Below are 27,383 nucleotides of genomic sequence, written 5' to 3'. Positions count from 1 at the left end.
CCAGATTTTATGTCTCAATGCTAATTTCTTTGGTCCCATTGCCAAGAAACTTTATTCCATTCTTATCGTTTGTATTCTTTTCCATTTCTGATACGATCTGAAATAGATATGTGAACAAACAAGTCTTTATGTACTTACATAGGCTGTCCTTCCCAGGCACTCTTCACGTTCAGCCAACATTGTCCCCTTAATTCCAAGGAATTTCCTGGGGAAGATAAGTACAATACTGTTTAACAACAGAGTGAAGGCACTTGACTTTTATCAGCCCCTGATCTCACCACTGGAGTGCATCCACCCCTGGGAACCCCAGGTTGATAGGGGACTATCTATGCAGTTCAAGACTTTGGCACAGAGAATATGAATGCATGAAGGGAGCAAAAGCCCCATCCTTCAGATATCTGCCTGGAATGCTCTTCTCCCACATTGACACAAATTTCCCTCCCATTCTCCATTTGGGTCTTTGGATCAAATATTACCTCATTAGAACTGCCTTCAGACTGGGGGCAAGAGGAACCCCTACCTTGTCTTCTGAGCTCTCCAGTTCTCTTCCAGCCATGCCCCTTTCCACAGAGTTAGAAGCTCATGGGTCAAGGGGATGTGCCCACCCAAAGCTCCTGTGCCTCGCCTCTTCTTAGATCATACTGGGAGTACCCGAGACCCTAGAACTCCCTATTCCAAGAGCACCAGGCCAACTTCTAGAGACTACATCAGCCTTTTTCTCAAGGTCTATTCTCTTGAGGAACCAAGGAGGGGCTATTTGCTAAAGGTATGGCTGGAGCTCAGATGTGCAGACAGGGATGTTATAGGTGCAGGCACAAGGTCCCGTGAAGTGTGGGACAGAGCTGGGGTGCAAAGAATGGGAGGAAGGTTGAGGGCCAGGGACCAGTTACCACACAAGAAGCCCCATTCCAGTGCACATCTTAGGGGGAGTCTGAGAATCCTAAACTTAAGTTTGGCCTTCCAGATTTTTGTAACTGTGTACTTGTTAAGATGAAAGGACAGGAATTTTACTTAAGTTTAGACTGGCTTATAATTTTAAATTATGTAGACATATGTGTGGGCCTTCCCAGGTGCTCAGTGGTAAAGAATTCGCCTGCCAATATAGGAGACATGAGTTCGATCCCTGGGTCGGGAAGATCCCCTGGAGAAGGAAATGGCTACCCACTCCAGTATTCTTGCCTGGGAAATCCCATGGACAGAGGAGCCTGGAGAGCTGCAGTCCACGGGGGTCGCAAAGAGTCGGACGCGACTTAACGACTGAGCTCACATGCATGGTATGTTTATCTTCGTTTGCACTATTTGCCCCGGCCCTGTAAATATCAGGGATGGGTCTATCCCTGACCTCCCTGCCTAAAATAAAATACCGCTTCCTCTGTCACTTTAGTCTTTCTTCACTGTACATTTCTTCAGAGCCTTTGTCAACACAGGATCTACGTTTATGCCTCTATCCTTGTCTATGTAGGTTCCATGACTGTAGAGTTTTGGTTTTATGTACTGCCTTAGCCTTGGTACCTACAGCAGCGCCTTGCACAAAGTAACTACTCGATAAATGATGAATGAATAACAAATCTAGTCTCAGAAGACTTACAAGTGAGGTGGGCTAACCCAGGAGGCACAGAGGAAAAAGATCACTTGTGACAACACTCTGAGGATCACCTGCTCCCCTGAAGATAACTCAGCATTGGAGCTATGAAAGGTAGAGCAGGGGAAATTAATCATTAACACCTTTACACACACGCACACAAGATTAGTTATTGGGTTACTCCTGAGAGGGATATGTAAGTGAATATGGAGATCCGTGAGCAGACTGGAGGGTTAGATGTGGGGGACCTGGGCTGCTGGGAGCCCCTATCTCAGGAATCTTCCTAACAACTTCAGGGTGGCCAGAACTGCGCGCTGAACAAACTCTGACGCCACCCAATGGGCCACGCCAATCCAGTCCAGTCTATGATGGGAGGGAGCTTCTAATTCATTACCAGGAAGCCCTCGAATAATGTTTTCCTTGGACGGTCACAGGCCTCAGGCGGTGTGGACACATCTGGTCCCAGTGGAGTCATGGTGGTTACATACTCAAGAGACTCTTTCCACCCCTCCCTTTCTCCCATGCTTCTAAGTCACAACTTCTCGTCGCTTGGTGGGATCCCCAGCACTTTCCGGGAACAACGTCCATCGGTCCAATCCATTCCAACGGATTCCTTTTCCGTTGGATACGGGGCCCATGAGAAGCCAAACGACTTCCCCGGGTTGCCCAGAGAGACTCTGTCGCCCGGGACTCTGCCCCAGCGGATGTTCCACACCTATCATTTGGCGGGCGGGGCTCGGGGGCCTGGGCTGCGCTCTCCGCCTTTTGCAGGCGGAGGCGAGAACCCGAGGAGCTCTGAGGTCTCGGCGAACGGCGAAGAGAGGCGCTCTCAGCCGGGCAGGGAGACCAGCGCCGGGTTTCTGCCTTCGTCGGCTCTCTGGCCGGCGGGCGGGGCCAGGGGCGGGGCCAGGGGCGGGACCGGACCATGGCGGGCGGGGTCTGCGGGCTCCGCCTCCCGACGGAGGCAGGAGGTGCCGCGGCGGAGCCGCTGAGCTCCAAGTCTTCCGAAAACTTGTGCGCAGCGGTGACCTCGGCGCGACGGCCGAGGATGGGGTGGTGCGGCCGCGGCTCCGGGCCGCCGCCGTCGCGGCTGCTGATGCTGCTGTCGCTGCTGCTGGCGGTGCGTGGCGCTGGCGCGGCCCCGCGCTCGGCGCTCTACTCGTCCTCCGACCCGCTGACGCTGCTGCGGGCGGACACGTTGCGCCGCACGGTGCTGGACTCCCGCAGCGCCTGGGCGGTGGAGTTCTTCGCCTCCTGGTGTGGCCACTGCATCGCCTTCGCCCCGACGTGGAAGGCACTGGCCAACGACGTTAAAGGTGAGAACTGGGTGCCGGGGTTGGGTGGGGGGAGACTCGCTCTCCTCTTCCCATCCGGGCGGATCCCCGCCACCTGCCTTGCGGAGCGCCCTTCGGCATTGCCCGCTTGCCCCTGCCCATCACCTCCGCCCATCTTTCTTTCTGCACCTCCCACTCCCCCACCCCACCCCCGCGCCCAGTTTCTCAGCTCCATCTTTAGCTCCCGCCCTTCCCTTTCTTTTTCCCCTTGGCCGATGTCCCGAATTTCTCTCCCTCTTCCCGCGGTCTGGGTCCCCAGACCTGCCCTGCTTTCCTTGTCAGTCCTCCGCCGGCTTACGGCCCCCATGCCTGCGACGTGGTCGCCTTTGTTCCTCCTCGCTAACACCTTACACGGCTTCCCGTAGTTCAGCCTTGTGGCAGCAGCACCCCTCCTACCGAGTTCCCCAGTTGCGATGGGATCAGTACTCATTCGACCGCCCTCTTATCCCCACTCCCTCCTTCCTTGCCCCACCCCTTGGCTAGCAGACCCAGCTGGTACGTAGACTCCTTTCTCAGCTTTATCTTTGAGGCAGTTTCCCTGTTTCCTGTTTCCAGGCCTCTCCTGACCTGCTGCCTCCAGCTTTAGTTTCTGGGCCCTCTTTCTCTATCTCCCCCACCTTCTGCTTTAACCTAAGGAGCCCAGAGGCCTGATTGAGGGCAGTCTCTTGGCGTGTCTTTGGCCCTTACTCCATTTTACCATTCATTGGCCTGGCCACTAATACCATGTTTTCTTCATTCTAAAGAGACCATCAATTGCCAATTCTTTTACTATCAGCCTGAGAGGTAGAGGGATAAGACGATCACTAATAGATGGATAGAGATTTAAAGGCATCCTCCATTACAGAAATGTTTTTAAAAACTTAAGTTTTGGAACTGAATAAATATGGCAACCATAGTAATTTATATTTATCTAGTGCTTACTACAATGAATGTCAGCCTCCTGAGTAAGTACTTGATGTACAGTATCTCAGTTTCCTTTCTGCAAGTCGGGATCCCTGTGGGGTCAATCCATCTGTCTAGCCGGGTGGTGGGTATTTGGGCGGGGCTGGTATGTGGTAGTGGTGTATTTCTGATATGCTGCTCTGAATGGAGCTATTTCCAGCTTAGGGTGCTAGGGCCCTAGCAGGGCTCCTGGCCTTCAGTGGTCACTGAATGAGGACTGCAGTTGTCTTGGGGAATAGGCCTCTTCCTGGAGAGAAAACAACTGGGGCTGTTGTTCCCCTGCTGTGCTGTTGGTATTTTTTGATAAACTTAACTGTTTGCGGTAGAGGAGTGCATTTGGTGGTACTAGAGCCCACCTGTGTATGCTGGAGACATAAGAGACACGAGTTCGATCCCTGTGTCAGGAAGGTCCCCTGGAGGAGGGCAGTATTCTTGCCTGGAGAATCCCACAGACAGAGGAGCCTGGCGGGCTGTGGTCACACAGAGCTGGACATGACTGAGTGACCAACACACAGAGATGTTGTTACATTTGTAGATGTTATTATGTTACATTTGTAGATTTGTAGATGTTGGTTTTCAAACTCAGGCCCCCTCTTCTCTGGAGCAGCTTGCACAGTGGTTCCTGAAGTGGCCAGATGGAAAGATGTATCATCTGCTATCCATATGGTCTTGGAAAGTTATTTTAAAACAAAACTAATAAACCAGTTTCCCTCCAAATTACATGTAGACACTTGTCTGCAGGCCTCTACAGTTCTGTCACCTAAACGTGCCTTTTCTCAGCAGTTCTTCATGCGATTTCAGTGATATCTACACATCTGGTCAAAGCAGGAGGCAGGTAGAATGTTGAACGTGGAATCTGAACACCTAAGCAGTGTTAGGTGTTCAGGGGACACTGTGGGCCTGAACATTATGAAAACTCCTAGGTCAGTTTCTACTTTGAGGCCATAAGAGGTCCTTAGTGGCTACAGATGGACTCCATCTAGAAGATTCTTAGATCTTGAGAGTGAGGAACAGAAAGATTACCTTCCAGCTGACTCATGAGTTCATTCTCTTGCAACCTAGAGATTTCCAGTGAATTGTACATCCAGACACTGACCCCGCCTGCTCCTAGATGACGGTCTTCTCCCCACTGTAGGAAGTAAGAGTCTTTCCCTAAAAAATGCAAGTCAAAACTTACCCTTAGAAAGGAAAACAGTGTCTGTGGAGATGAACCGCAGTCCATGAGAGGTGGGAGATTTAGGTGAAAACCTGAAGTCTCCCATGAGCCATGGAGGTGTCAGCTCCCTAAGCAGGATCAGGTTGGGGGAACCGACTTGTTGAATCTGGTGTTGTGTTGCAGTGATAAAGAATGCCTCCACTCCAGTCCGAGGAAGTGTTTCCTGGTGAGGTCCTTCAACACCTCTGTGTTCTGAGGTTCCTTGAGAAAGTTTGGTTGTGGACCAGCAGAGGGCTGCTCTCCCACCACCTTGGGCCCAGGGGCCTGTGGCCCCTGCCCTCTGCCTTTGGTATGAATGTGTTGGGTAGGAACAATGAGACTGTGGAAGGTCATGGGTGGGGTGGAAGTGGGGGAGAAAATTATGCAATCCTGCCCAGTGGGCCTTAGGCATTTAATCTGACTGGCCAGGGCTCATTTCTTCGGTAACCTGTGGGCTAGGTTCTCTGGGGCAGTTGTTACCCTGGGGCAAAGCACCTGTTTCTAAGGACCCAGATCATCCCTTTCTATTCCAGAGCAGCTTTTGTTACCTCACCATACATTTAGGAAATTGTGTTCCTTTTAGACCTTCAGGCTTCTTTACTGGCTAATCAATCAGCAAATATTTGTTGAGTGACTTCTGTGTACAAAGCATTGTTTACATTACTATTGGGTAAATCACCCAGCAGGGAAATTGGCACCCTTAAGAAGCCATATTTGAAAAGGGTCAAAGGAGTGTGGCTTAGCCATTTCTTATTTTGGGAATTCAGGGAAGGGCAAAGTCACAGAGGCCTTTATCTAAACAGTTATTTATTACACACTTGCCTTCTGCCCGGCACTGTGCTAAGGGCCTTTATAGGCCATTACAGGCCTTTATACAATCTTTGTGAGAAAACATCTGAGCAACAGATAGCCCTGTTTAAAACAAAACAGTTAAGTAACTTGCCCAAGATTACGCAGATGTTGGAGGAGGTTCTTTATTATTTTTTTTATGTATTTATTTTTAATTGAAGGATAATTGCTTTACAATATTGTGTTGGTTTCTGCCGTACATCAGCATGAATCAGTCATAGGTATATATACGTCCCCTCCCTCTGGAGCCTCTCCCTCCCACTTCCCACTTCATCCCACCCCTCTGTGTTGTCACAGAGCCCCAATTTGGGTTTCCTGAGTCATACAGCAAATTCCCACTGGCTATCTGTTTTCCATATGGTCGTGTATATGTTTCCATGCTGTTCTCTCCATTAGTCCCAGCCTCTCCTCCTCCCCGCCCCCCCCTACCCAGCCCTGGGTCCATAAGTCTGTTCTCTGTGTCTGCATTGGAGGAGGTTCTTGCACCCAGCTCCTCCTGACTTTTCAGAGCCAGGCCAGGTGGTGAGGCGGGAGACGGAGGAAAGGTACTGCAGGTGAAGAGCGAGGAGATGAGATGTGTGAAACGTGGGTGCTAAGTGACAGCGAGGGGTGTTAGTCCCCCCCTTTCTCTCCCAGGTGTGGCCCTTCCATCCTGCTGGTACCCTTGCGCTACTGGTGTAGAGCCTGGCCCAGGGCAGCCGCTCACTGAACACCTGTGCAGACTGGGGACACGAGCCTCACGGGATCCCCCATGAGGCCGTGGGGAGCCGGCCTTCTGCTGCTGCCGTGGCTCCCCTTGACTCAGACCCAGGGTGTCAGCCTGGTGTGAGGGGCGGGGAAGGCATTTTGGCCATGTCATGGTCTCATGGCCCAGAAGCTGGCATCAAGGGGGAAGGGACGTGGTGGGAACAGCCTAGGCCCGGCTCCAGCTCCCTGAGTCAGAAGGACTTCCCGGAGACTCAGGTGGGATCTCGTTCTGACCTCTCCATCTGACTGGCTCCTGTGGCTGGGGCAGGCCTGGCCTCTGCCTGAATAGAGGCCCGGGCTGCATCACCCTCCGAGGTCTTACAGCCATTCTCCTTGGCAGGAGTGGTTATCAGAGCTGGAAAGGACTTAAGAGACCTTCATCTTGGCCCTCTTTGACCTGAAAGGAAACAGATCCAGAGAGGAGACGTGAGGTGCTCATGGTGCTTTGGCCAGTAACAGCCGTGAGCAGGCCTTGTGACTCCGGGTCCAGTGCCCCTTCCCGGCCTTGTGAGTGGGGGGGGGGACGCTGCCCGTGACTCCAGAAGGGGTGCACCCCACCCCCCTCATCACAAGGTGTTCCCTCTCCCGCCACCCCAAGGCCTACAGCTGTCCCCTGCCTACCCTAAACCTCCCCTCTCATCCCCTCCATTTGCTCACTTACTCTCTTGTCAGTGGAGAGATTACTTTGCCAGGGCAGTAATTGTACAGGGAAGTTTTTTCTCCCCCGAGAGGAGGGCTGGGCTGAGGCTGCCGATTATTCAGTGTTAGGCCTGCAGGTTGTGGTATTAAGTCACCCAACACCTTAGAAAGCTTCCCCCGCCCAGCTATGTTCCTTTTTGACAGCAGGGCACTTCCCTTAAATGTGGCTTAGCTTTACCAGCCGGGCACCCAAATAAGGCTGTCTTTATTCCTGGTGCTGTTACTAGAATGATGAATTGTCAGACCTGCGGTGACTAGTATCACACCAGATCTGTGTTGGTCGTTATGGCTCATTAAGGTATTGACATTGATATTCCTGAGAAACATTCCTCAGCCTGGATTCTCCCAGCACCTGACTGGCCCCAGCCTCCCTCTCCCCCTCGGGCTGGGGCTGGTAAGAAGAGGCACTGGGTTTCCATTTCCTGGAGGTAGAGGGAATCAAGGCATAAAGAGAAGAGTCGCAGACTTCCAGGAGCCAGGAGCTGAGAACTCTCAGGCATCACCACCACCTCCCCCCATCTCAGCCTTTCCCATTACTAACACCCTCCCCACCCCATCCCCTCCGAGCTTCCTGGCTGAACAGAGTAACACTCTGTTGTGTCCCGGGCCCCCTCGAGACCAGCAGAGAGGCTCAAATCCTAGGTTCAGATCCCATATTCACCACTGATTAGTTGTGTACCTTGGGCACAGTTATCTGATCTCTATTTTACAGTCTAAGAAAGCAGGTCTAGAGCTAAATACCTTCTTACTTTTTCATAGTGGAGTTGTGCACATTAAATTATATAAAGAAGGCATACAATAACCTAACATGCCTGATATCATCATCTGAGTAAGGGCTGAGTCTGTGATATTGACCAACCCTTGTGTGTTGCAGAGAATGGTATGTAGCTAGAAGAGGAAACTGTTTTAACCATTCTCTCTCTCATGGGGAAGGTTGTGATCAGAAGTGAAGTGAAATTCGCTCAGTCGTGTCTGACTCTGCAAACCTATGGAATTCAAAGTCCATGGAATTCTCTAGGCCAGAATCCTGGAGTGGGTAGCCTTTCCCTTCTCCAGGGGCTCTTCCCAACCCAGGGATAGAACTCAGGTCTCCCCCATTGCAGGCGGATTCTTTACCTGCTAGGCCACCAGGGAAGCCCTTTGTAATCAGAGTAAACAGCAAAAATACAAAGGGAGTGTCTTGACCCTGGTGAGGTAGAGGGACGAAAGTGGGTTTTGGGGTCTGGTAGGCCTTGGGTCCCTTGGAGGCCTCTTGGTTCCTGTCCTCATTTGGCGACCAAGGGGAAATGGTGCCCGAGGCGGTGGTGGGGTGAGAGAGTCTGGAGCGTGCCATGGGTGCTCATGGAGCACTAGCTTTGAGTCCTCACCCCCACCCCACCCCCCTGCCAGTCCCTTGAGAACCTCATTCCCCAGCGAGCAGCAAGCAACAACTTGGCCTGAGGGAGAGCAGCCTGTAGCCTCTGAGAGGAGAGGAGCAGCTGAGGCCTGCTGTCCTTGGTCACCCTGCCAAGTGGCCCTGTGAGACCCCTGGCCAGGGGCCCTCACTGTTGGAAGGACTCAAAATTGTCTCTCTTCCGCCCTTAGATCTAATTGACTTGTTGACTCTCTTGAGAACAGCTGGATCTTTCCTGGGGGTCTCCCCGAACTAAATGACCAGAGCCCTAGACACAGAGCTGAGGAAGCCGAGCCTGGGGTGTGCTAGATGACCCTACGGGGAGACCTGTACTTCTTACGCTTCGCTGGGCCTCCCTTGGAGAGGAGAGGCGCCATAGAAAGGAGCTCTGGGGTGCTCTGTCTGTGATCCAGGGCACGATCCCATCCCTGGGTTGTTTGCTTCTCCTGCTCCTGCAGGTGATAGGCATTCACCTCACTCCTTATCTGAACCTGAGGATAGAATGCGGCTGGGAGATGTTCCAGCCCTGGAATGGCCCTTGCGTGCTACGTTGCTCAGTCGTGTCTGACTCTTTTCAACCCCACGGACTGTAGCCTGCCAGGCTCCTCTGTCCATGGGATTCTCCAGGCAAGAATACTGGAGTGGGTTGCTATGCCCTCCTCCAGGGGCTCTTCCCCACCCAGGGATCAAACTCGAGTCCTGCCTTGGCAGGTGGGTTCTTTGAAGCAGCCCTTGGAGTGGGGTCAGTTGTGTAATTCAGTTAATAGTCGCTGAGAACCTATTGAGTTCAAGGTAATGCGGAAGCTTGGCAAGGAGGATGCAAGGATGGACAGGCTGAGGGATGGACAGGCTTGGAACTGTGTGGTGAAAATGAGCACAGGGTCCTGAGCCTTGGGCTTGGAAGATGACTCTTTCTGGGGGGAAATCCTGTTCCAACTGAGTTGTACCTGACACCTGGAAGCTTGTTGAAAGGGTAAAGGTGGCCGTGGAGTAGCCTGGGTGAGCACTGTGCTTTTAAGAAAGAAGAAAACCCTCAGAGTTCCTGGGGTATGATTTGGGGAAGTGGTAAGGGGATGCTGGGTGGGGAGGGACCAGACCAAAAAAGGCCTTATGCCTATAGGTTTTCTTCTAGAGGCAATGGGGCCACCAAAGAATATTGAATAGAGAGTGACATAGATCTGTAGATAGGAAAGATCACTGGAGGCCAGCTAAGCCGGTGATAGAGCATAGTAGAACTTTAGCCAGGAGGGAAATGAGACTTTTCATCTGGACAAGAAACCCTGCACTAGCTCACTGGGAGGGTGGTTAGAGGTGAGGTTAGAGATAAAGAACCCAGGAGCGGGGGAAAGGAGACTAGACTAGGGAGTGGGCGGGAGGAGACTTGCGAGGGAGGGTGGACGGGACACGGAAGCTGGTTGGGATTAGCGGTTCCGCATGGCTGGACTGCCTGACTCTGTCCCTCCCACGTGGGGGTTGGGATGGGGAGGGCAGAGGGGCAGGGAGGGCAGGAGGGCTGCTGTCCCGAGCCTAGCACGGAGCAGACCCTGATCACTGACCACAGCCCCATTTGTGCAGGCCGCCCTGCCAGCTAGGTGTAAGACCAAAGGACACAGGCCATTCAGGCTGGCAGGCGTCTGTAGCTCAAAAGGCTACCCTTCTGTGCCAGGGGAGCCAGGAGCTCCCTAAATGGGGTTCGATGAGATGGGGGGACATTGGGGAAATGGCATCACAGGCTGGGGCTCACCTGTCTCTGCAGAACACTTCCATTCATGCCCCACTCCCCCATCCTCACGTCTCTCTCCCACTGGGATTCAGTGCCAAGAAGAGACTGCCAGCCCGAAAGCACATGGGGAGGAGGGTGGGGAGGAAGTGGGCATTGCCTCTGGCCTGCCTCACAGTTCCAGACCCCCTCCCTTGTGTCACCCCTAGAAGGACCAGCTTGGCTGCTCTGAACCTTCAGAGCCTTTCCTTTGAGGGCTGGGACAGGGTATGCAGTGGTATCCTGGTTCTTCTGTCATGGAAGTGAGGGGGCCCCTTCTCCTGTGGGCATAAAAAGTTCTTGGGAGATCCGATGGTTTTTCAGATGTTTTAAGGGACAGTTCTGGGGTGGGTAAGAGGTCCTGGGTCTTGGGGATGTTACTTGGATGTTAGTCTTCTGTCATTAGTGGGTTCTGGGTGGGCTGCCTGTATCAACCCCCTACCCCACCCCATCCTGTGCTCCAGATGGGAGGTAAAGGGCCCTTTGGGGAAGATGTGGGCTCCCAGAATCCCCGGGCAAGCTTGCTCCTTCCCTCACTTGCCCAGAAATGCCATGCTGCAGGGCGCTGTGGGAGTCAGCCCAGACCCCCTGCCTGCACGCCCATGCTGGCCCCTGCCTGCCTCCCAGCAGCGCCTCTGCAGCCCGCCTGGCCTGTGTACATGCCCTCACAGTCCACCTGCTCCTCGCCTGCCAAGCCCGTGCCCTGGTTCCCTGGCAGCTCGATGACTGTCAAGGCTCCACTCTCCTCACACCTTTCCTGCCGGGTCCCTGCATGGTCCCAGGGCTGGTCTCCCCTGTGGCCACATTCCCCCAGGGCCCTGTGCCACTCAGCGTGGCACCACCCTTCCATTGCCACCTCATGGTCTGTGCAGCTCCATGTGCCTGTCTTGCCGCCTGGCAGGAGCAGCCTTACTGTAACATGGCACTTTGGTGGGTACTCCTGGGGCACCTGACCTGGAGCTGGAGCTCACAGGGCCTGCCTGGTTGATGAGTTTATTTTCTGTTTCCCAGATCGTGGGCTGCAGCCCAGATCGATGCCATTGTTCTCTCTGCCAGTAAGTTCCAACAGGGGGAGAGACTCATGGCCTGGGGCCTGACAAAGGAGCAGGGTGTCCAAGCAACTGGCCTGGGGCGCTGCTCGACTCCTTCCAGACCTGGCCTTGGGGCTTCTTTCCCAGCGGCTCTAGGTCCCAGGTGTCTTTGCCGCCTCCTCTAGACCTCGGCCTTCATCTCTGGTTGGGCAGCCGGTCCTCACCGCCCTGTGTCCCAGGGGCTGACAGCCAGCACCTTTGGCCATGGAAGCCTTCACCGAGGGTCCACTGGGGAATTCAGAACTCCTGAGGCATGCTCTCCACCCTTCTGGAGCTGACCCTCTCTAGAGGCCAGCAGGGGCTGAGGCAACATCCCAGAGGCTTTTCCCCAGGAGGGCCAGGCTGGTCTCACACCTCCCTTCAACCCCTGTGTCCCTCCGCCATCCGCGAATAATGGAGAAACACAGATTGCTGTCCTGAGTAGGCTGCTGGTGCTGGGTAACTGTGCCCTAAGCGCAGGCTAAATGCAGAATAACCCAGCTATCTCAGAGGCCCTTTTTTGGAGAAGGGGTGACCATTCTCCTTAGAGCTTCTGGGACAGGTGCCATGGGCATTGGTGGGGATGGATTATACTTACCCCAGGGTTTTTTTGTTTTTTGTCATTTCAGATTGGAGGCCGGCGCTGAATCTCGCTGCCCTGGACTGTGCTGAGGAGACCAACAGCGCAGTTTGCAGAGACTTCAACATCCCTGGCTTCCCGACCGTGAGGGTGTGTGACCGGGAGGGGGCAGTGCAGGCCTGGGGGGCCAGTGTCGTTGGAGCACTTTGCCGGCTGCCCCGTGCTTCCCTGGCGTCTGCCCGGCTGAGCTCTGTGGGGGTCCTCCCAGGCTTCTGGGCCTGACCTGCTTAGATCCCAGCCCCTGGAGTCCTGTGCTTTGATGAGACACCTTCTCTAGAGGCAGAAAGGCATGTGAACTGGGAGGCAGAAAAGAAAGAGGCTCACTTGGTGGGTGACCTTCTCCCCTTTATAAAAAGGGGCTGTGTGTTGTCGTGTTGGGACCCACAGATTTTCACTGTGAAAAGTGATCATCTAAAAAAAAAAAAAAAAGTGATCATCTCCTAGGTTGGTGAGAGCTCCCAGCTTCTGGGAGCCTCTTTCCAATCAACTCCTCCCCCCGCCCCCGCCCCCCGACCTCCCAGCCTTAGAGGGCTGATCTCAACCATGTAAAACCAGGGTTTAGGCTCTGACACACCTGGGGGCAGGATCAGACTCAGAGGACCTCATGGTCTCCCTGAAAAGGACCTGGGAGACACTGGCAGGCCTCATCCTCCTCAGGCCAGTGCCTTGAACCTGAGTGGCTCGGAAGTGACCTGTCTGGAGAGCCTTAGCCCCACGCCTCGGGCTGCAGGGGTGCCCATCACAGGAGTCGTCACACTTGACACATGGCGGCCCGTCACCCGGCTCTGGCTGCAGGCAGCATGAGTGCTCTGATGAGACCTCGCCTGCCCCCCGCAGGGCATCAGCCACTTAGTTAGCATCTGGACGCCTTCCAAGGCTCTCTCGTCGGAGGCCCTGGGAAGCCCAGAGCAGCAAGTCTGTGTGCCCTCCTCAGGGCTCAGGTCCGGCTGTAATCCAATTAGCTCTCCTCCAAATTAAAGAATCCGCATCCGCATCTCTCTCTCCAGCCATGGATAATTAGCCTGTTCCCCCCGCCAGAATGGCGTCTAGAAAAGCAGTTTCCTCTGCTTCCACTAGGATTAAGCAGGAAATGCCTTTGAGGACTGAAAAGCCAAGCATTGTCCCCAGAACAAGAGATCTGAGTTCAGGGGCTTCACTTGCCACGTGGAACTGTGAACCATATCTGAGCCTGAGGACACCCGGAGAATTCATCTGGAGAGTAAGACCCTGGGCTCCTCCAGACACATCCAGTTCTGAATCCATATTCTCCTCCAGCCATTTCCAGCTCTGAGTCCATGAGATGATCCCTTCTCATGGCCAGTGACCTCCTGCTGGGTTCAGGGTTTCCGTGGCCCAAGAGAGCTCCCTCCCGCACTCCTGTTTACCACTTAGGGTGAGGGCCCTAAGCCCCCATTCCACTGGCCTGGGAGGTGTCCTGAGGCAGCAGCGGCTGATGTTATCATTTAGAGGTGGCAGCAGAGACATTTTCTATCAACCAGCTCTTTTACGTTAAAGACTCCCATGATGGGGCCGCTGCCCTATCCCCAACCCCAAGATATGTAACTTGAAATATTCAAAATTATTCTCCAGGGGCAGCATGGAGCCTTCTTTTCTTTCTGATGAGTCAGGGCGAGCAACCCCTTGTGGGAAGCTGAGGGAAAGAGTCAGGGTGACGGCAGGAGTCCCTGTTCACAGGCCAGAGTTTTGGTCCCACTGAGGGTTCTGCACAGGGGTCCAGCCACCTCGGGACGAGGGTTGGTGATGGGCCTGTGGCCAGGTCGGGACCTTCTCGGCGGGTTCCGTGGGGCCTGGCACCTGGGACATTCTGTTTCTGTCTGGGAGAGGCTGGGGCTCAGTGGGTGTGCAGGAGGCGACCCAGCTCCACCAGGAGATCCAGGGCTTCTCGGCGCCTACCCAAGTCACGCAGCACACGCAGCCCGGGTGCCTCAAGTGAGTCATCATCTCCCCAGCCACCCAGCTGGCTGTGGGAGGGGCACTGGCAGGGCCCCTGAGCTGGGCTCCCTGACCTCTCCTGCCTCCACATGGGCAGCACCAGGCCAGGCCAGGCGGGGCTGGGCTGGGAGTCACCTGTCCATTTCTTCAGAACTCCAGAGACCCATGTGGTGACCTCTCAGCCTCTCCCAGGCAGCCTGCAGTTCAGCTCTGGCAAAGAGAGGCACCCGGTGCCCTGGCCTCAGGGCTCTGGACCAGGGCGCATGTAGTTCTAGCTACCGGTACATCTCAGCTCTAAGGCCCTAAGCAGTGGTTTTCAAATCTTGGTACTGTGGCCAGCAATATTTACAAGGAGATCCAGAAGTCGGTTTGGATCCATTGTCCCTAAAAGCAGTCGTTTCATAAAACAATGTTCTTAGTAAGTGCAGTACACACTGATATTTTCTATTCTATTTATTAAAAAAAAAAAAAAAAAAAACAAATACTGGCTGTGATTCACTAAGTTGATTTTACAGCTTACCGCTAGATTGCTTCTGGTGTTTGGGAAACACTACTCAGATTCCAAATCTCCAGAAATTCCGGCCTCCTGAGAGCCCCGTGTGCCTGTGAGCAGCATGGCTGGACTCCCTGGAAAGCAATGCAGAGCCCAGAGGTGGCCCTGGCTGCCAGCCGGCCAGAGAGACAGCCCTGATCCCCTGGGGACTGGAGCCTGTTCTCGCCCCCACCCACGAAGGCTGAAAGCTCTAAGATGATGAACAGGCCGAAGAGAGAGGGTTGCTGGTGTGAAGGGGACAGGCCCACACAGGAGTCTGGCCACCCCAGTGACGTGTGTCATTAGCCTTTTCCCCTGCTTCCTGCCCCTTGTCACCCTGAGCAAACAGCTTCCACCAGCCCATCCTGTTTAGCAAACAGCTGGCCCTGCAGGGCGGGCCAGCTGCGTCAGGGCCCCATCAGACGGGAGCTTGTGCTCAGCTGGAAGAGAACAGAGGTGAGGGAGAGGATAGCTGGAAGCAGGTTCTGGCTTGTGCTTGGGGACCTAGAGGCCGGAACCTGGGGTCAGGGAGGTTTGCCATGAGTCACAGGAGTGCCCCTCAGTGGGTAATGGAACAGTGCAGCCGAGGGCCTGGCTGGGATCAAGATTACAGAAAGCAGCAGCCTCGCATGGGTGCAGACAGAAGTCTTCCCTTTGCAAGATTCTGAGGAGATAATTGCACGAGTTCAAATCTTGGCTCCCCTGCTTACTGCTTACTGTGACTCGGAAAGTTGCTTACAATGCCCTAGCCGCCAGCCTCAGTTTCCTTGTCTGAAAAATGGGATGATAATATCTCCTGAATAGATGGTTGCCACGTGTGAAATGAGGTCTTACAGGTAAGAGTGCCAAGGCATTGTGGTGTTCACCAGAGTTCCATGAACCTTAGTGGTCTTCCTTCCGGTTGCCCATGGGCTCGTGGTAGCCCCTCCGTGATGCCGCATTTGAGGCAGTCCATCTGTCAGCAGCTGTGGAGTGTTTTCTGTGGATACAGCCACGTGCTCACCGTTGCAGAGAGGCCAGACCTGTAAGTCACAGCCAGAAAGATAAGCGAGGCCGGCCAGACAGGAGAGTGCTGTCTGCAGGGCACTGGAGCGCCCAGCTAGTTGCCAGGCAGGGAGTGATGTGTTGGGGTGAACACGGGGAGTTTGGGCTCACTGAACTCTTCTTCCCATGTCAGAGAGGCCTTCATGTGGGAGGAGGATCACCCAGAGGAGGGAGACTTCCGCAGGGTGTGAGGACAGATCGGGTTTGGCTGGGAGGAGGAGCGTGGGCAGGGGAGGATGTGAGGGCAGAGGCTGTGGGCAGAGCCATGTGGTGAGCTGGGAAGGCTGATCTGGCTGGAGCCTCCTGTGGGGGCTGAGGCAGGGCCCCTGGAGGAGGGAGCCCAGGGATGGCCCATCCTGGAATTCAAGGCTGGGAGTAGGGGTTGCAGTCTGGGCTGTTATTTTTTGTCTCTGTTAGATGGTGAGATGTCAGGGAGGGGGGGACAGGGCTCAGAAAGATGTCTCCAGCCTCTCTGGAAAAGAAGGTGGGTTCGCTCTCGGCAGTCACTCACGCTCTCCCAGGCATCTCCTCCACGGACAGTCCACAGGGTAGGAACCGTTAAGCTTGTGCATATCTTACAGGCTCACTGTAAGAAATTTGGAGGTCATTTTCTTTAAAACTTGTTTCAAAGGCTTGGACTCAGTTCCACTGATGGTTGCTCCTGGCGAGTGTATTTCCTGCTTGGCCTTATTTGCCTCCTGGGAAGGCAGCTGTTCCTGGATAGGTTGGCAAAGACTTGCCCAAGGCCATCCGGTCACCCGCCTTTGGGGAGATCCCCATGGTTGGGGGAAGCAGAAACTCCTGGGCAAAGTGTTGAGAGGAAAGGGACTGGGTGCTGACTGCTCCTGGAGGAAAGAAAACTCACTGCTGGCATCTTAATGGCCTGTTTTCAAGGAAGGTGGTGGTTTCCCTTGGGTATGGCACACGCCTCCAACAGCTGACTTAATAAGGATGCATATTAATAAGAGGACAAAAATGTGCCCTGACTCGATTTTAATGTGATTTTTACATGAGCTTCCAAGCTGATCAAAGGGCAGAGGTTCTCTATTCAACTGAACAAATGTCCTTTGAGTCTTTCCATGTCCATGACACTGTGCCAGGCACTGTGGGGCTTGCAGAGGTGAAGAAGCTGTTGTCCTGCTCTCCCAGTTGGGAGGCGGAGGGGTGGAAAGTTCAGGTTCAAGTTCATCATAGCTGAAGTGTAAGAAATGGGGGGCAGTGGGAGGTAAGTGTGGGTGGGGGGCAGATCCTGGAAGGCCTCCAATGCTGTGAGTTTGGACTTTATTCCTTGGCAGTAGGGCGTGATGGAAGGGCTTTTTAGGAGGAGTGACATGATCAGACCAGAACTGTCCTTTAGAAATCCATGCAAAGTGGCAGTGAGGGTGATGGCTGGAGAGTGAAAAGATGGAGCGTATTACTGTTTCTAGGGCGTGAGTCAGGGGCACAGATAGAGACAGTTGTAGTGGCCCCTGAAGTAGTGGTAGGCCCTACTTTAGACAAGGCATCTGGTCTCGAGGACTGCAGAAGATCACAAAGGTCAGGTTCATGGAACACAGGACTTGGGGGAGAGGGAGGTCCTGGGCTGGGTGGCAGGGAGGAGCTGGGTGAGATGAGGAACCTGGGCGGAGAAACAGGTTGGGGGAGGGGTGACTCAGTCTCCAAGAGTGTGTGTGTATTGAGGGACAGGTGCTGTGACTTCTGGAAGAAAGAGAAGTTAAGACAGGTGAGGCTCTGAGACAGGGTTCAGGCCACAAAGCGTTTGGACAAAGTAGATGACATCAGCCAGGGAAACAAATAATGGGTTTGTCTGTCCGTTCACCCATTTATTCACTCATTCATTCAAAAGCAGAGATTGAGCCCCCTGTTTGTGACAGTGGCTCCCTGGGCTTTTTAAACAGAAACAATCTGATGTGTGGTGGGAGGAGAAACTGGGGCAGGAGATGGCAAGGGCCATAGGCACAGGGGAGGAGCCCAGGACGAGGCTGAGACGAGGGCAAGGGGAAGGCCGTGAAGATGACCACAAAGGCCTGGGTGGTGTCAGGCAAATCAAGGGAGGGTGACGACATGGGGTGGAAAAGGAGAGTGTCGGGAAGATGTGGCCCAAAAAACCCTGGCTGAGGGGAGGAGAAGCAGGCAGTGGTAGCGTCAGATACTGCAGAGAGAGTAGGCAGGGCTGGAAGGTCACTGGACGGCCGAAGAGGTCAGCTGAGCTTGCCTGGAGCCCTCAGCTGAGTTGTGGGGGCCCGAGCCATGGCCGGCTTCCTGGGAAGGCAGAGCACACTGTTTTGAGAAATTTGGCAGTGCAAGAAAATGGGACATGCCACAACCAGAGAAGCCTCTATTCCTATCCTTCACCCCTTCTCTTTTTTTTAAACTTTAAAAAAAAAAGATTTGAGTCTATTTGTAGGCTTAGGGAAGGAGCTGGTAGACTAGGGGAAAAGTGAAAGAAAGAATGATCGATAGGAAAAAGTTCTTCTAGAGTGTGAGGTATGGGAAATAGTATTCCGGTGGTGACATTGTTCTGGAAGGTGGCTGGGACAGAAGGGACGGCTGTGTGAGGGGAGCTCTTGGAGTTCCCGCATACCCCTAACTCAGGCCCCTATCTGACTTCCCACTGCCTATGGCTGCGGCCTTCAGAAGGCTCAGCTTAGGTCTGGGGGCTCCCGTTTGACGGAGGTCATGCCCCCTTTTCATAAGGCCCCTGCTCAGATCTTGGAGACCTGATGGTTGAAGAAGAGCCACCACACTACTCTTCAGTAATGGACGGTAGCAGCTACTCTTCAGTAATGGACGGTAGCAGCTACTCTTCAGTAATGGACGGTAGCAGCTACTCTTCAGTAATGGACGGTAGCAGCTACTCTTCAGTAATGGACAATAGCAACTATCGCCATGGAAAAGCCACATGGCTTAAGGCCATGGCGTCAGTCATGTTTTTACGCCTATGGAAGCAAGTTGAAGTCTGTCCTGTCTGTACAAGGACCACATCACTCTGAGTAACTGCAGCTGTAGAGGCCAACCTCTGGGATGCAATTTGTGAGCAAACCAAACCCCCAGTAGGTGGGTCTTTTATTTTGTTTCTGAGAAACAAAATCAGCCTATAACATGCCTTCTCTACTTGATCTCATGTCATAAGCCTGGAAAAGTGTGCTCATTTTTACAAGTATAAGGATGACATATAATTTTCCTAATTCAAAGTATATTCAGTATCTACAAAGAACACTATTAGGAATACAAGTGGCATGTGCCAGTGAATGGTTTTCACCCAGAAGAGATGTTTTTATTAATGCTATAAGTAGAGAGAGGATAAAAGGGTCCAGGTCCAGGGTCTAGGTGAGGTCAGCAGGAGCAGGTTGCAGGTGGGGAGAGGTGCGTGACTTCTCCACATCTTTGCTGTTCACGGAGGAGAGGCGGGCAGGTGGCCTCCACATTTTAGTTTTCTGCCTACAAATGGCTAGAACAGACAGGTCCAGCTGATCGGTGTTTCCTAGGATTTAAAAGGAACGAGGAAAAGGGATGATGATGTTAACGTGTTGATTTCTTGCTGTCTGCACCAGGTACCATGCTAAGCACTTTAGCTGCCATTGAATTGTCACAGTTCTCCAAGGTCGACAAGTGTCTTCCTCATCTTAAAGAGGAGAAGGTTCAGAGAGGTGAACAGATTGCCCAGGGTCACACTGCAAGAGCGTAGCAGAACCATGCCTTGAATCCAGGCCTGGTAGACGCGAGGGCCTGCTCTCAGCCACCAGCTTGGATAAGGCCCAACGGCCGTGCTGTTGGAGACGGGGGCCCAAGATGGCTACAGGTAGCCCTGAGGTTAGGGACCTCTCCCCAGCCCTGCAGGCTCTTCCTCAGGCAGTTAAGTAGCCACCTGTCAGGAGGACCAAACTCCGTCCCCTCCTGAGCCCAGGCCGGGGCTCTGGCTGCTCTCTAACACTGAGACGGGAGCCCAGGTTCACAGGTGCCCTCCTCCGTCCTCTCTCCCAAGGGGGTGACAGGCTGGCCCTGGGCGTCATGTGAATGCGGAGAGAGTTAGCCTGGCCCATGTGTAACAAGGCTTGTTTCCTCAGCGGCTCAAGCCTACCCTTCAGTAGGCCCGAACTGGAGACACCTCCCTTCTGGAGTGTCTGCCGAGTCAGGCCGAGAGTCCTTGGGGGCCAGAGACGCCCGCCTCCCTGCCCCTCTTCCAAGATAAGGAGCCAGGACAGACGGCCTCCGAGGGCCGCTGACATTTTCCGGGGTGGGGGAGATGGTGTGAAGTGACTTCACTTTATTTTTTCAGACGGGCCTGCATCATTTAGTCACAGAGGAGCTCTTTTCTAGTCCTGCATGCTGGGTCCCCGGGCTTTGTAGAAACAGGCCACCTCCAGCCAAGTGTCTGAGCCGCAGCTTCCCCGGGGGCTCCAGGGCCGTGGGGGCAGGGCTCGGGCGCAGGACACTGGAGAGAGGAACCCGGGTCCTCTCCAAGAGCAGACGCCTCCTCCTCTCATTTTACAGACCAAGAAACTGAGGCTCACAAAAGTTAAGTCATTTCCCCACAGCTGCCCCGCTGAGTAAACCGCTGGGCCTCCACAGCCCAGCTGCTGTGGCTGTGCTGCCCGGAGCTCCGCTGACTCCTGCCTGTGTGTTTGCTTCCAGTTCTTTAAGGCCTTCTCCAAGACCGGCTCAGGAACCACGCTCTCAGGTGGGTGTCCCGGCTCTCGGGGTCCCGTTGGCGCTGTCCGCGTCTTCCTCTCCCTCCCTCCTTCACCTGGGCTTCTACTGCGGGGGGAGAGAGAGCCCAGCAAGGTCTGCAGGGGGAGGAGGGCCCCAGTGAAAGCCAGAGGGGTGTCCTCCTGAACGTGCCCTCCCCGGCCAGCCTGGAAGATTCCTCCGGGAAAATGAGGCTGAAGAAGCCCTTCCTGGGAAGCGGGGTCAGGTGTTCCCGGAATAGCCCTTGTGTCGAAGTGGGATGGGCACCCAGAGGGGCAGCCAGACAGCGTGCGGAGGGCTCTTGGGGTGCTCTCTCCTGCCCTGAGGAATGGGTCCCTCTACCGTGCTTAGGGCCGGGGGGTGACCCCCACCTGCCTCACGTGGAGGAGGACTGACAGATGCTTTGTCTCGCTCGTGCGCTGGGCCCTTTCTTCTGTGCGGGAAGCTGGGATCTGCACCCTTCTCCTCATCCCCCGCCCCCTTCCTCACTCCCCTTTCCCATCGTCATTTACAGTGGCCGGAGCTGATGTGCAGACGCTTCGGGAGAGGCTCATCGATGCCCTGGAGTCCCACAGTGACACGTGGCCCCCGGCCTGTCCCCCGCTGGAGCCTGCCAGGTAGCTGGGGCTGGGGCGGGCCTGGGGCGGGGTGGCAGGATGGCAGGCCTGGCAGTGAGAGGGCGGAGGGGACAGCAGGGCCGGGCAGCGGCTTGGGTCCTCCTGTTGCCCATGCTGTGGACACCTGTGCAGCGGGCTGGAGCCCGGAGCCGCTGTGAGCAGCTGGCAGAGGGCTTCCCATTGTTGGAGAAGCCCTGACTTCCTGGGGCTGAAGGGGGTGAGAGGGCCCACCCCACCAGCTGGGAAGGGAAGGATGGGCCAGGGTTCTCTGGGTCATACCTGCTCTGCTTCTCACAACCTGTGCTCAGGAACCTTTGAGGAATGAGACAGGATGTCACTCAGTCTGACCCAGGGAGGGTCCCTGAGAGGGTGGGCGTGGGGAGGAAGAGGGAATGGCATGGGCACTGGGAAGCACAAAGCCCTGTCGGTGAGAGTGCTCCTTTCCTGAGCCCTGGCTGTGCCTGGGGGAGGGGGAGCTGACTGCACCACCCCCACCCCACCGCCCCACCCCCGTGCTGCAGAGCATCCGGAGGCTGGGATTCAGGCAGCCTCCCAGGATTGCCTCTGTTCTAGGAAATCAGGATAGCAGGGTGCACAGTGTCTGGCCTTAACTCCTCCATGAGGGAGACAGGGAGATTGAAAACACGAGGTCCTGCCCTTTTGGATGAGAACTCCAGATAGGAGACAGCCCACCTGAGGGGCCAAGAAGGAACAGATACAAGTACCAGCCAGGACTGCTGGAGGTGCCCAGCTGCGGGACACAGTGAAGGTTCCAGAGGCTGAGAGGGCCTCGGGAGGCAGACACTGAGCTTAGGGCCCCCTAAGTGTGTGTGCTGGTGTCTCGAAAGCTGAGGCCCTTCTAAGAGATTGTGTTTCCAAGTGTCAGTGGCTGTTGAATCCAAGTCACAATGCTTCTTTTATCCTCTTTCCCAATTCTTCATCCTCCCAGAGACCCTGGACTGAATATCTAGGCTTGGTGCGGTTTGGGGGTTCCATAAGCAGGCCCCATCTCTGCAGGAAACACCCAAGCCAGCCTGTACCCTGCTCCTCACTTCTGTCGTTTCTCAGTGACCATGTCTCTATGTCTGTCTTTCCATACCCATACTTCCCTCATGGTGCCTTTCGGCCCAGAGGGATCTCAAGAGCAGTCAACTGGGTAAACCTGCCAGCCTCTCTCTAGGTGATCCTCCTAAAGAGCTTTAGGGAGGAGGCAGAGACGTGTGATGGCAGGAGGGCTGCCTCCTCCAGAAGTGTGAGAGGGAATGAATGGGAGGGGACGGGCTGTGTGGACAGCAGCCTGCGGGGCCTGCTCTTCTGCCAGCCTGGGGGACACCTGCTACCACCTCAGCGGCTGTCAGTATCCATCCACCCACTGGGGTCACTCTGGCCCCCACCTCTCTGGCATGTGGTTTTTACCGTCACTGGGCTGGAATCCATTGGCCTCAAGTTGCACCTTCAGTTTGGAGGTAACCAACTGTTGTGTCATTGGATCTAGAGAAGGGAAACAGATCATCAGTTTGAGGATAAAAGTAGAGGCCATCGTGTCCTGTTACGTGTCTGATGAGGTTCTGCTCTTTTATTGAAATGAGGACACCGGTCACTTTTGTATTGTGTAATTGTTTTCTGTGGAAACTCTGCATTTTTAAAACAATTTATATCTTAATTCTTTGATTTTGGGGGGAATAATAAAATTTGACTTATTAATTTCCACCTTTGTCCTGGGACCCTAGTTTCCTTGTTTTAAAATGAGGAGGTTAAAAATCTTAAGATTAGATAGGTTCTAAGATCTCCGCACCCAGGACTTTCTGATTTTTTAATTCCTCTTTTATGCCTGCTACAGGAGAGGAAAAAGCAAGTCTCCCAGTTGGTAGTGACTTGGCACAGACTAAGACTTGTGTCTGATAGCTAATAAACAGCAGTCTCTTAGGGGACCAATAAAAACTGCAGTTCTAAGTCTGGGCCTTACCCTGGGCCAGAGCATAGAAATAACTGGTCTCAAAGCTCGCCTCCCGTAGACTGCCCATACTCCTGACTCTGAAAAAAACAACCCAAATAGCTTGGTGAAATAGCTAGGTTGAGGTAACAGAGAGAGAATCTTTTGAGAATCAGTGTTTGGTTTACTCCTGCTGGGAGGCTGGCATGGAGACTTCGCGAAGCCTCGTGTGGAAACAGCAGATGTGTGTGGCTGTCCCCACGGTACTGTGTCTGCCAAGACGGTGGCCACCAGCAGTTTCGCTGTATTCTCACCACAGAGTGACTGCCAGCGGTATCTCTTGCAGGCTGGGGGAGATTACTGGATTCTTTGCAAGAAACAGTGAAGAGTACCTGGCCCTGATCTTTGAAAAGGAAGGCTCCTACCTGGGTAGAGAGGTGAGCTGCCTGCAGCGTTCCTGCATCTCCTGAATAGACATTGGGAGAGAGAGCCCAGTGAGTTCAAGAGCAGGGCTGATCCTGTGCACTTCTTAGCCCAGCACTGGCCTTCCCCCTGCTGGCGGAAGCGGGGAAGTGTAGGAGCTGGACCTTTCCGTTTAAAGCCTTTTTGTCTGTTTTGATCTTCCTCTTGGAAACTGAGGGCTTCCCAGATGGCTCAGTGGTAAAGAATCCGCCTGCCAATGTTGGAGATTCAGGAGGCTAGAGTTCGATCCCTGGATCCGGAAGATCCCCTGGAGGAGAAAGTGGCAACCCACTGCAGTATTTTTGCCTGAGAAATCCTATGAACTGAGGAGCCTGGAGGGCTACAGTCCATGGGTCGCAAGGAGTTGGACACGACTGAGCACACACAAATGCATGGAAAATGAAAATGATAATATCTGCTGTTTATCAAGATTGCTGACACACATAGTTGCTAATTTTTCTAATTAACAAAGATGGTCAAATAACAGGCCGAAAATCACACAGTCAGTCAGTTGGTACAGCAGGACTTCAGGTCTGTCTGCCTCCAAAGCTCGTGTTGTTCCTATGCTACCCCACCCCCAAAGAAGCAGAGTAACAGACTGGGGGAAGGGAACCTCAGAGAGCATCTAGTCCCTCTTGAGGATATGGGGGCCCCTTCCCAGGTGAAGCAGATAACAAAATCAGGCTGGTTGGAATTTTCACTCCAACCAGTGGATCAGTGGTCCTCAACCTTTTTGGCACCGGGGACTGGTTTTGTGGAGAACAGTTTTTCCACGAACTGAAGGGAGGGGATAGTTTCAGGATGATTCAAACACATTTCACTTATTGTGTATTTTATTTCTAATCTAATGCTACTGCTGATCTGACAGGAGGCACCAGTCTGCAGCCTGGAGGGTAGGGACCCTTGACTTATGTGATATGGCTGTGATCATGTTAGTCAACTTTTCTGATCTCATTTCCCTGTCTTTGAAGTATGATAATTACCTTTTGTCAGAGAGTGGTTGGGAACAGCAGGTGAGACAGCATAGGGGAAGAACCCGGATGAGTAACTTGGCAAAGAGTATGTACTTTATAAAGATCCATCCCAGCCTGCTGTGTACAGCCCCCCGTCCTGTGGCTGCATCATGAACTTCTCAGGCCCCTGGGCTTATTCCAGGTCCTGAGGTGGGACAGGCCAGTGCCCAGGAGATGTTGTAAGGCAGTGCTAGGAGGTAAGGAGAGAGGGGATGAAATTAAACACCACTGTTGATTCTGGGTGGTTTTCCTCCTGAAACTCACCAAGCACAGTAGAACACTCTGAGGTTTCTCCAGACCTCTCAGCCTTGAGACTGGAAGCATGGAGGTGGGAGGAGCAGGGAGCTTTGCTGAAGGATGCCTGGCCCTTCTGGGGTCCCCTTCCACACCTGGGGTCATGCCTGTAGAGATGATTGATGAATGTTCATTGGAATAGCTCTCCCCACTATGCTCCCTCCATCCCTCTAATAACCAGGGGCAGGGGACCCATGTTCATGCAGAGATGCTCAGGGATGGGTGGTTTGAGAGGCAGGAGGACACACTGGCCAAGAGCCCTGGCTCTGGAGGCAGATTGACTTGGGATTTATAGCCCAGCTCAGGCATTTGTTAGCTGTGTGATCTGATCACGTGATTTCACTGCTGAGCTTTAGCTTTTGCCTCTACTGTACAATAGGAGTTTGATTTTTTAAACAGATACTTAGGTACATACTATTTACTAGTCATTATTAGAAGCATTCTTGTAAAATTAATCTATTCAGTCTTCTTAACAGCCCTTGGAGTGGGGTATTATTACAATTTTGCAAGTAAGGAAATGGAGTCTGGGAGAGATTTAGTCTGATTGGGCCATGATTTAAACCCAAGCAGCCATGGTATTCTGTGCCACCTGGCTTAGTCTCCTAGTAATTGTTCCTATTTCGTAGTGAATGTTATTTTTGAAGATTAAATGAAGCAATCTGTATATAAAACATAATACATACTCAATAAATACTACCTAATATTATATTTCTCCTTCTTAATGGTAGTGCTAAGTCGATTCAGTTGTGTCCAACTCTTTGTGACCCTATGGACCATAGGCTTCCCTACCCATGCGATTCTCCAGGCATGAATACTGGAGTGGGTTGCCATTTCCTCCTCCAGGAGATCTTCCCAACCCAGGGATCGAACCTGCATCTCTTACGTCTTCTGCGTTGGCAGGCGGGTTCTTCTCCTGAACTCTTTCTAAAAATAAAATCATTGTGTCTAAGTGCTTTTCTGATTCGGGACATAGACAGAAGTCTTACAAATATAAAGATGAAGCCACATTTTATTATGCCTTTTGCAATTCATTGGAGAGAAAGTTACATTAAATTGGGACAGTCCTCAAAGATTTGAGACTTGTGGCCTGCACGGTTCCGAGGAGGCAGCGTTTGCATGCCTTGTTGTGGGTTGGATGTGGTTGGTGACTGTCACTCATGACGAAAGCCTCCACTTGGAAAGGCTGAGAGTCTGGCTGGAGCACAGCTGTCACCCAGGTGCATGCCCAGTGGCTGCCCCACCCTGATGTCCCCCTGTCTCTGCAGGTGACGCTGGACCTGTCACAGCGCCAGGGCATAGCGGTGCGCAGGGTCCTGAACACGGAGCGTGACGTGGTGAACAAGTTTGGTGTCACCAACTTCCCGTCTTGCTACCTGCTGTCTCGGAACGGCTCCTTCTCCCGGGTCCCCGCGTGAGTGTCTCTCCACCCCTCTCCCCCATCCATCCCTGTGTTTCTCCTTTCTTCCTGCCTGGAGAGGCCGCCAGCCTTTCACAGGGGCTGATGAGTTCTTTGTCTTGCCAGTCTCCTGAGGAGTCCCTGGGCAAGCAGGGAGCACCCTCTGCAGGAGAAGCAGATGTCTGCCTACGGCAGGGTTGGGGAGTCTACAGCCTGAAGTCAGGGCCCAGGATGCTTCACACATACCTCCGCCCCCCCGCTCAGCAGTTCAGGCCCAGGTCCCTGGCACACTCAGCACCCAGCCAGCGCCAGTGCTTCTGCACCAACCCCACCGCAGCCCTGGCCCTATTCCCCACCCTCCTCTCTTCACAGACAGACTCCTTGGCAGGCTGCGGGCCTGGCAAGCACTCAGCTATCACTGACCCTCCCTCCCTTTGGTTTTCTAATTGCAGAAAAGTTCATTAGGAGCCAGACAATAGCCAGTTCCAAAATGCCAAGAGAAAACAATCAGGCCAGCCGCAGCCCCTCTGTCAGGCTCCCACTGCTGAATGGCCCATTAAATGGTGCCAGATGGTGCCTTGGTGCCCTCCCTGGGCAGATGATTGATGTCCGCCCGGCCCCGCAGGCAGGGGCCTGAGGGCCAGGGAGATTGAGGCCGGCCTGAGGCATCCAGTGAGCCGCTTTTCGGGACCATTGTGCCATCCCGCTCCGGGGCCGGGCATTGTGGCCCCTGGTACTCCCGGCCACCCAGCAGCACGGGGCCAGGGCTCGTCAGGAGCGCGGCCGGGGAGGAGGCAGGACGGCAGTGGGGACAGGGAGGGGCAGGCCGTGTCAGTCCTGGTGGGAGCAGAGGCATTGTTTCCGCTCTTAGAGTTGGTGAAGGGGAAAATGGTTTGTGACGATGCTGCTTCTGAGCCATCTGCTCATTGATCGGCATCGGGCTGGGACAGTGGAGTGGAAAGCAATGTTTCTTGACGCCGGCTCCCCCGGGGTGTCCCATCTCACCGCTGGGCGTCACGTCCTTCCCTCCAGTGGTCCTGACTAGGAGGCGTCGCCTGCCCCTGAGGACTCCTCTTTATGAGAAGAGACAGGGAAATCAAAAGGATTGGAAGAGACTTGAGAATTTTAGTGGTTTGGGGGATTGTGGCTGTGATTTTTTTTTTCAAAGTCAGGTATCAAACTTCCGTTGACTTCCTTGGGGCGTGATGTTGCCTCTGGTATCTTGGAGCCAGCTTGTGCA

At 53.8% G+C, this 27,383-nt stretch overlaps 1 protein-coding gene across 2 annotated transcripts in view; it reads left to right on the top strand.

Annotated features, from left to right (window-relative positions):
- Positions 1–2,526: 2,526 nt before the first annotated feature.
- The window catches only part of QSOX1 (quiescin sulfhydryl oxidase 1), a 40,678-nt gene continuing 15,821 nt past the window's right edge, over positions 2,527–27,383 (top strand). For both annotated transcript variants that reach the window (XM_040263869.1, XM_040263868.1), the window contains exons 1-6: positions 2,527–2,898; positions 12,200–12,300; positions 20,375–20,420; positions 20,943–21,045; positions 23,325–23,415; positions 26,013–26,158. In XM_040263869.1, coding sequence (XP_040119803.1) covers positions 2,631–2,898; positions 12,200–12,300; positions 20,375–20,420; positions 20,943–21,045; positions 23,325–23,415; positions 26,013–26,158 — 755 coding nt within the window. In that variant the 5' untranslated portion in view covers positions 2,527–2,630. The remainder of the gene's footprint in view (positions 2,899–12,199; positions 12,301–20,374; positions 20,421–20,942; positions 21,046–23,324; positions 23,416–26,012; positions 26,159–27,383) is intronic.

The sequence above is a fragment of the Oryx dammah genome, unplaced genomic scaffold (assembly GCF_014754425.2).
Source record: "Oryx dammah isolate SB20612 unplaced genomic scaffold, SCBI_Odam_1.1 HiC_scaffold_21, whole genome shotgun sequence".
Classification (NCBI taxonomy): Eukaryota; Metazoa; Chordata; class Mammalia; order Artiodactyla; family Bovidae; genus Oryx; species Oryx dammah.
This window is presented reverse-complemented; position numbering and strand designations above follow the sequence as displayed.